Consider the following 9,534-nt stretch of genomic DNA (forward strand, 5'->3'; position numbering starts at 1 on the left):
TTGAAAGCATTTGAAGGTGCAGAGGAGAGAAGCAAAGGTTTATTTCTTTTCTGACAAGGTTAAAGCCCAAGAGTAAGTCAGACAAAAACTCCCAAATCCTCACGCTGGATCTGTTTATTGAAATATTCAAATAGAATTCATTCTCTCTCTAGAGTAAATGATTTCTTTGCTGAAATTATGGTGGCATATGGGGAAGTAAGATATATTACAATAAAACTGATATAAAACAGTTGAATTCAGAAATAGTGGCAAGAGATAATTTTAGTTCACTATGATTTAATTCAATTAAATGCAACACTGTTAACTGCAGACTAAGAAGAATTACTTGTGCCTGTGCAGGCACACAGAAGCATTATTTATTCTCTGCTGCATCTCTCTTTGCAGAAGAAATTACACCACTAAAAAGTGGGTGCTGGATGCTTTTGTAGCACTGTAAAAGGCTATATACCTCACAGACCTCAATGGAAATTTTACCTGAACAGGGAGAAACCACGACCTAAGCTGTTAGAAAGTAGACCTATTAAAACCCAGGAAGCTGTATTTACGTAATATGCTCTCTTTGAACATCGACAGTGCTGGTGCAGGTTTGTGGACTAACTTAGGAAACAGTGCCTCAAAAGAAGTTGCAGCCAGCAGGGAAAATGCAACTGCTGATTTTTTTCTTTTTCTCCCCCCCCCCCCCCCTTCAGAAACAAAAGAGTCCATCAAAACAAACTGGTCAGTTTGAGCTGCCAGTGCCTCACCCATCCCAGGCACTACCCAGAGTCTCTTATGAGAGAGAGCAATTACTGAGTCGCCTCCTCCTCTAAACACCTGAGCTGTTCCCTGCCCTGTACCTGAGCATGACAGCCCAAACCCACAGAGGCATGCAGGGACTCAAGGACAGTGGATTTCAATTGGAGCTACATGCCTAAATGCTTTCGTGCATCTATGCCTGCAGGTCGTGCTGGCCATGCCCCAAATCCCTGCTCTCAGGCTCACCGCCTAGGAGGAGGCTAATGAAGGGCAGGTGGCACAACTCCGAGCTCCCTCCCAGGGCTGTCTGACCCTGCGGCTGTGGGACAGCGGGCTGCGATGGAGATGTGCATTCCCTGTGGTGATGGGAATAGGTTTAGTGTGAGGCTGTTGAGGGGACCTGCCTCGTTTTTGAAACTCTCCTGCTTCAGCCTGGCTGTCCCTTCCTAAACAGCAGTTCCCCTGCACAAATGACACTCCCAGCGGACGTCAGGATGGAAATGAAAGCCCATGGGCACCTGTGTGAATGTTTGGCACACCAGCAAAGAGTAACAGGCAGTGACTTGGCCAGGATTTTTGTACAGATTCAACAGAAAGAAATTTCTTACTTGGTTGGTATGTTTTATTTGACCATGTGCGCTGAGATGTGTGGCGCTGTCCTACCTGGGTCAGGCACCCAGTGTTCATGCGTGAGGACTCCCAGAATGAATCTTAGAGCCTCAGGATTTGTTGCACACAGGTGTGTGACAAAATCCTTATTTTTCTTATTATATGTTTTGTCATAATGTGTATAAATCATGGCATAGCTTAAACATCCAGCTCCTGTAACTGTAAGCAAAGGGATGCTTCCAGTCCCAAAAAATGAGTTAGCAATCTAGGTCCAGGATGGGAGCTTATAGCGAATGAAGAATAACTGTGTGCTGGAAACAAAGAAATGAATTTTTTATAGTCCCAATTACCCTTACACCAACTCCTTGACCAGTGTCTGTTTGTAGGCAGGCTGGCAGAAGAGAGTGTACTGTTGAGTTATGCTAAAGAAAAGAGTAAGTCTGGGAAACAAGGGAGAAACCAAAAGGGATGTTGTGATACGGCAGTGATTTCAGCTGCTTATGCTTTGGGATTGTTCAGTAATGCAGGTAATTGTCTTTGATCATAGCCTTGTAACCACCACCTTTAATTTGTAGCACAGAGGTTGCTATCTAGCACCCAGCTAGCCAAATGAAATGTATGGCTTGATTAAGGATCTCTTTTGTCAGTAATTTGTGCCTAATGTTTTTAGCTTTCCCACGGGCTGTTATAGAAAATGGTAAATCTGGTTTAAATGAAACCTGATACTGTTAATGGTTTAATAGCAGCTGCCACAGGGTTATGGCATTTTTCAACAGATGCTTCTGTTTCATTTTAAGCCTACACTAAGTCTTAGAATATATTTACATAATTAATATAAAGTACACCTACATAATAATGACAATATTTATAGTTTTAAACGATTTCCTTAAATGACTTCCTCTCTCTTGCTGTTATCTAATCACAATATATAACTTGAAACAGGAAGGCATGTTATTAAAATAATAATTTATATTCACATCTTCAAAAAAATTATAGAATGCAGCACAACTACAAGCATGTATCATCTCCTAACACAGCAGTTATTGGTATGGGTAAATCCCTTAGCTGCTTCAGAAAAAGAGAGACGAAAAGCTTGGCTGTACCCGAGTTGTGCTTATTATCTTGCCTACTGTTCAATCAGGAGTATAAAGAAGTGATGCTTGTATTTAAAAATATCAGTCAAGAAAGATCTGTGTTGATGTGTGTACTTATGTGCAGTAATATCTGAGGCAGTAAATATTTGTGGCTGATTATCAGCTGCAGAATGTTGTCTGATTGAGGAAATCCCTGCTAATCTGAGATGACTTTGGCATTTTAGGCTTTTAATAGTGGGTGATCTGTTTGGATGGATGACTTCTATTGGTGGTCTTATTCTGAGTTTCAGAAAGTACTGAAGGTATCCTACAGGACAGTCAGAGTCAGAGGATACCCTTGAATATTGTGGCCTTCTACAAGTACATGCCAATTCACAGGGAGGAGAGAAAGAGAAAAGGCTCTTCTTTCTCTTCCTTGGCTGGAAGGCAAGGTAAGGTTAAGCAGGAGTCTCTGAAAGGCAAATGTACCAATGCATTTGGTGTTATGAACTTCGAGGACTGAAATGGGTGGAAAACATTCAAATAACAGAACAATTTCTCTATTAAAGAAGCATCTAAGATAGTTTATTTAAGAGATTAGGCAGTCCCAGTTGTCTATAATCTAGGAGAATGTGTAGGAGCAGTGGTGAAGCAGATGTTTTGCTGTGTGAGAGGTGTAGCTGATGTATTTTCTCCCCTTGTCCCCGGGTGACTACCGTTCAGAGCTGTTAGCCAGGGCAGGATGGTAGTCACCTTCCATGTTCTAGCTTTTGTATGGTTTTTGTTTTATTTGCCCTTTTGAATGTATTAGAGCCATTCAACAGGACCTGGGTCAACTCCCACATTAATTAAAGAAAACAGTTAAAATTGTGGCATAGGACCATATTTCTTTGTCTTTGACCTGCTTCTTTCTTTGCCCTCTTTTCCATGACCTTGCATCGAATCACAGAGCAAACCTTACAGAGGGTTTTACATATATTCTTTACTTCAGGGTGTTTCTTCACCCCTGATTTTCAAGTCTTTGCCATGGGAACACAATTGCTCCAGGGCACTAAGGCATTGGCACCCTCTTCCACGGCTCCAAGCTGCTCAGAAGAATATCTCTAGCTATCTTAACGAAAAGTGTAAACAGTATTTGCCGGTCTTTGGTATGCTGAGAGTTTACTACCTCAAAATCCTCTTTGACCCTACCCTGAGGTTCACATGCTTTGCAAGAAGAGCTTCCCTGCTTTGATTTGAAGGAGGAAGGCTATTGTGTACCAATATCATTCCCAGAACTGGGTGGAGAAGAGTTTATGACTCAGTGTGGAGCAAGCCTGCAAGTGTTCTCACTGGATATTTGGATGAGCTCTCCAAAGCTGCTGCAAGAAGAACCCAGTGGTGAATCTCAGTAAGCCCTTACAGGGACACCTCAGATTCCCAGGCTGATTTGTTACTTGGTCTTAAAGTTTTCTAGTGGCAATATTTTTCCACCACTGGTAAATAAAGACAGAAAATGAACACTTTCAGAAAGCCAGGGGGGAAAAAGGAATCACAAAACTAGCATAAAAAAAAAGTACATCATTTTCTGTTGGAGTGGAAAATTGTTCAAATGCGTGATTTGGTGGAAAAAGAAGAGTTGTTAATAGTTTTAGTGTGCAAAATTAGTTCAAAGGTATGAAGTTTGTAGGGCTTTATATGATAAAAGAAAGCTCGTTCCCTTGTGATGTTTTTATAACTAATAAATCTTCTCTTTTCCTCCTTTTCTAGGTTCTACCACCTAGAAAATCTGTGAAGCCAGGCATGGTCCTCCTCTTTGAACTCTTCCTTCTTCATGGGACCCATACTTGGATTGATCGAGAAGTGGGATGGGGAGCTTTTCCCTTGTGTGACAACAATTCTAATGCTTTGGAGGGAAAATTTAAGTGTCCCTTCCTCAGAGGCAATTACGACTCCAAAGTTGACCGATTCAAAAAAATTGAAAATTTTATTTCTCAAGACTTGGATCATTGGTTATGCAATCTCTACTTCCAGGTTTGTATTTGAAAAAATTAGGCTTGTTGGTTTAGTCACTCTTCCTCAGAACAGATTCCACTTTCCTTCTGTCAGCCTTAAAATCAATACTGTCTTTCTAAAAAAACAGTTTATCAGTGTACCCAGTAGGTATGTAAAGAAAATGAAAATCACATGCATCTCCAACATTTACATGAAATTAGTGGGGTTTTTTACAGCTAAATTTTAGGATTATTTCAAATATCAAAAAATTGTTTGGGGTGCTGAATAGTTGGATCAAAAAATTGGATCAAAGGTTGAAAATCTGAGTTTGAGCCTGCCACCAGTACATGTGAATTTCCTCCACAGTTTTAGTGAATCTCAGAAGTGCTTTCACATGGCTACAAAATAAAATAGTCTTCTTATAATATTGTTGCATTTGTATGTCTGGGATCCCCAGCTAGTGAGCAAGGCTCTGTTGTGGTAGGAACCTTACTTTTGAATAGTTTTTGGACATAATTCAGATCTGACTGTTTTTGTATCTTTGGTGAAAATGGGCCTAAATTAAGAGCTCCTTTTCAGTGGAAGCTTTTTTGCAAATTAAGGGTGTTAATTGTAACTGAGATACATTCCCTCATTCAGAATCTTAACAAGACCTCAAACTTATACCTCTTTTATAGTCATGCCTGGCTCAGGAAAAAACACTTACCAAAAGAGATGAATTCTGAAAGCATCTTAATTTTAACATGTGAGTTTACTTAATGGAAAGTGTAGTTATTCATTTTCTTGTAGTGATGGTTTTTAGGCAATTTTCTTTTTTGGGTCTACCAACAGTAAAAGAAAGCGAAAATAATTTCAGAATCATGTAGAGATATAAGAATTTATACCAAAAAATATTCCTAATGTATACTAGGAAAGAGAATGTCAGAAACAGCGTTAGTAGAGCTATGGTAAAAAAATAACAGAAGAGTCAAAATTGGTTGGAAGGGCCGGGGCGGGGGGGAGGGGGGAAGTGTGAATGGAAGGCCCCAAAGCTGCAAAATTAGTCTTTCAACTTTGTATAAGCTGGGATGATTTAATGATCCAGGGAATCTATCTTTTGCCACATGATTCTGAATTTGGATTGTGAGCCACTCCCATTTACTGGGATGTCTGATTTAGTCTGTAAGCATGGGGAAGATGCACATGGGAAACTGATATGAGAGAAAACTGTTGTAAATGGAGTACAGAGAAACAAGAATTTCCTAAAATCCTCATAGCAGTGTCTTGGACTTCTAGAGTTCACAAATAGTGTACAAACAAGTATGTTCTGGCTTTGTGGAATACTGAACTGCTTATGTTTTTTTTTTTTTTTTTTCCTTAATAGGTAATTAAACTACCACAGGATTCAGATAAGCAAAATAAGTGTGATATGCACCTTCGTCTCCCACCTGAACTTCTCATGTATTCAAGTGTTGCTGAAAAGAATGGTGTCTCAGAGAAGGTTGAACAGTCTGGACCACAAGGTGATGGATTCAAACTTTCATGTTTGTATTCAGGCTTTCGTTGGAGCAACACATAGTTTCATTTTAATGTTGGCTAGTCATTATTGTTCTTGTTAAGCTAGATTTTCCTCATTCAGATATTGGTCCCACATGTGTTATAGCAGGAATACTGTGATTCTTTTTATTAATATTTCTTAACTTTGTTTTCAGTTGTGAGCAATTTAAACAAGCTTCATTGCTGAGGATGAACTTTCCATGCTGGCCTCTGCTTGAGGCTGAATAATGCTTGGAAAGTCACAGCAATAACAGTTCAGCTGTTTATGACACCAAGCTTACAGGAAGAAATAAAAAAGAAAAGATACTTTTTTGTCTAATTATTTCTGGAAGAAATCTAGCACCTCCCTGGGCTAGAACAGGGACTTCAAATTTGGCAGGGAGGTAGTTCTGGCATCAGAGGCATCCCTTATGCTACTCCTATGAAATCCCATTAAGATTCAGTCAAGTGGTAACCCATAGGAAAGACAAATTATCATTTGCTTATGTGCAGCAGACCTCCCCAGAAGCTTTCTTAAAAAACTGATGAATATTACTTTTAGACTGAGCATCCTTCCTGGCCTCTGTGAGTCTCCTGATGTAGCTACATTGAAGACATAATTGACCATATTGCAATGGACTCGGAAATAGCTCCTCTTCTGTTAGAAATCCAGAAATGAGAAGAGTGGCAGGACACTACCATTGGTTTTTCTGTTTCAGTATGTGGGATCTGACTGCCATGGACAAAAAAACCTCTTTTTTGGTGTGCAGACTTTCCTATATCCTCTCTTGTTTAATGAACTGAAGGATGCAGCCAGCCCACAGGTTGTAGTGTCTGTGTGAATATTATGTGCAGATCTGAAACAGAGATTTAGTTCTTCAGGACAGAAGTTCTTTGAGCATTTGAGAACAGCAGCAGTGATGCACAGTAGAAGACATAGGAGGAGAAAGAGGAGGATACTGGAAGGAAATGAAAAGAGCAGATAAGCAATAATCATTTAGTGTGGCGAATGGGCAGCTCATGTTGGAAGTATAACATGAAAAGAGGCCAGTAGAAGTATTTTTCAGACAGTGAGTGATGGTTTAGGAGATAAAGAAAATAAGGTTTGCCTTGTGACACTTTTAGGCTAAACAGCACAGCTTCCCTGTGATCAAAAGGCTTTTATATAACCACCTTGATACCAGAAGCATGGAGGTGTATACATACATTGTACTGAGGAGTAAGGTCCTTTTTGTTGCCATCTATCTTCTACATATCTGCTAAGGTGCTTCTAGATGCAGCACAAAACCATGAATAGCAGGTCCAAAAGGTGGACTTGCAACCAATTTTTCTCAACAAGTGAAGAGTAATAGACAAGATCTTAATAAATCAAGCTTGTCCTTACCTTTGTTTGGTCCTACCATCAGTCTTCACGTGCACACTGACACACACATACGTATAAAGGCTGTAACTAAATAGGTTACACTTTGGAAACACACAGAAAAACTTGTGATACTCAGTTTGAGAAGTACAGAAAGATTTATTTATAAGAACTAAGAGCATTACTGTATGTCCTATTTTGCGTGCAGACCTCTGAAATATGTTGATAAACTGATCATGGAGGATCTGCAATTTCCATGCCAAACAGATTTACACTAACAAAATTTCAAGAAGTAATTTTTGATATTGTTTATATTTATTTATTTTTCTTAGAGTCTTCTTCAAAGATATTATTAGCTGCTAATATCCCCCATGGGTTTGTTTTTTAATGTATCTATGCAGTGCTACAGTATGCTGTTTCTGCTGGTGATATGTTGCTAAGAGATTTAATAATGGGTAAACAAACACAACATGTGGTAATCCATTTCAAATTAAAAGTTTATTAAACGCTAGCTTGATGACTTTCTGGCTATTTACAATTAAAGGAGCAAACCTTAGGGAACTGGAGATCACGTGGTGAAAATCACGACTTCAACATTTCCAACAGAAAAATGTGTTTATGATCTGTGGCAAGCTGTCGCACATTGATATGCTCTATAAATACTATATTATATCTGTTAAACCACCAAAAGCAGGGGGAAGAAAAGCTCTGTTAAAGTGACATTAAGGTTGAGACACAAACCAGAGAAAGCAAGAATGGTTTAAATGAAGACTGGTGCTCTGTAACTCACTCTACTGCAGTAGTCTAAATAGTGAGTGATCTTACATATCGATACCATATGTGGTGCTGCAACATATAAGCAAAATAGAGCAGGTTAGGAGATGGTGTTTTAACCTTCACTTCAAATTTGTCTTGGTTTTAGAAGTTTAAGACAGAACCTTCATATTATTTCCATTAACTCCAGGCTACATTATTCTTTTAAACCATAGCTCTGTGCTAGGTACTGCTCTCCCCTGCTGCACAGGATCTCTCTTCCAGAGTATAATGCAGGGGAATGCAACCTAATACCTCTCATTCTACCTCCTTTGTAGGTCACAGATGCACATTATCAGATCTAGTGCATCTCTTACTCCAAACCATATCTTCTCTCCATTCTTTTGAAGTGGTATTCTGTGGGAGGTTCATGGAAGAAAGCTTCTGCTTTCATGACCACCATCCTTCGCTTTTTTTAACAAAAGCCTCTGTTGTTGGTCTGTTGCCTTGTTAAGGGATCAACAGTCCCTGTCAATAAATAAATGACAATTTCTCCATAGAATTCATTAGCCATTCCTGTGTGGAAGGTGGTAACAACTCTAACAGAAGTAGCATAGGTAGGAAACTTTGATGCAACTGCCAAAAACTTTGCCTTGATAGGCTTGGATTTAAGTAACCCAGCCTTCTAAATGCGTGAAAACTTCAGAAATGTGAATCTCCATACAAAACACAAAATATACAAATTCTTCAAGAGAGCACTCTTTCTCACTGTGAAATCCACAGCAAGATCCCCTTTGACTTTAGTGTCCGTATAAGAGGGGATTCACATGTGCAAAATGTCAGTGTAATTCAGTCTTTTTTGAAAGTGGCAGCTCTTTCATCCTCAGAAAAGTAGCTGGACAGCACTCATATATTTGTTCTCCACTTCAAACACTTTTAGATCAGACTCAGGCTCATTTGGGAAGTGTCACTCTGTACTTGTTAGGAACATTCTTCCAAATGCTCGTTCTTCTGTCTGTGCTGTTCCTCTGACTTTACATGCAAACACCTATGTGCGCCCTTCAGAAATGGTGATCAAATAAAATGACAAGTAGAAAACCAGGGGTGATTTTATCCTCTGTAGTTTGTAGAACCAAAGGAAAACCTTTTTCATTCTAGTGACTTACACCTTTTTAATATTGGCCAGTTTCAAATCCTGAAGTTATGGTCAGCACTGTTCTAGCATATAATGATGTGCACTCAGGACATAAAAAAGGTGCTTACAAGGGAGAACATGGAAGAGTGGCTGAGGAAGATTAAGATACTGAAAGAATAATTTTTTTTAGTGCAAGTCGTGTGCAGTTTTTGGTCAAATTACAGCAGAAATCACTACCTGTACCTAACTGGTCATGACCAAGTGTACATCTTTTTAAGCAGAAGTTAGCCCAAGTACTACAGTGTGAAATCAAGATGGGAGTTTTGCTTAGCCTGGCTGTATTGGAGGAGAGGTGTTATCAGCCAAGATTTTCAAGGAAA

The 9,534-nt window shown here is 39.4% G+C and overlaps 1 protein-coding gene across 1 annotated transcript in view; it reads left to right on the forward strand.

Moving 5' to 3' along the window:
- The window catches only part of LOC104035791 (orofacial cleft 1 candidate gene 1 protein homolog), a gene marked incomplete at its 5' end in the record, with an annotated part of 58,596 nt that extends 49,278 nt beyond the window's left edge, over positions 1–9,318 (forward strand). Inside the window, 3 exons of the mRNA XM_009489201.2 lie at positions 4,167–4,430; positions 5,755–5,893; positions 9,206–9,318. Coding sequence (XP_009487476.2) covers positions 4,167–4,430; positions 5,755–5,893; positions 9,206–9,318 — 516 coding nt within the window. The remainder of the gene's footprint in view (positions 1–4,166; positions 4,431–5,754; positions 5,894–9,205) is intronic.
- Between the last annotated feature and the right edge of the window lie 216 nt (positions 9,319–9,534).

Source organism: Pelecanus crispus, chromosome 2 (genome assembly GCF_030463565.1).
Source record: "Pelecanus crispus isolate bPelCri1 chromosome 2, bPelCri1.pri, whole genome shotgun sequence".
Classification (NCBI taxonomy): Eukaryota; Metazoa; Chordata; class Aves; order Pelecaniformes; family Pelecanidae; genus Pelecanus; species Pelecanus crispus.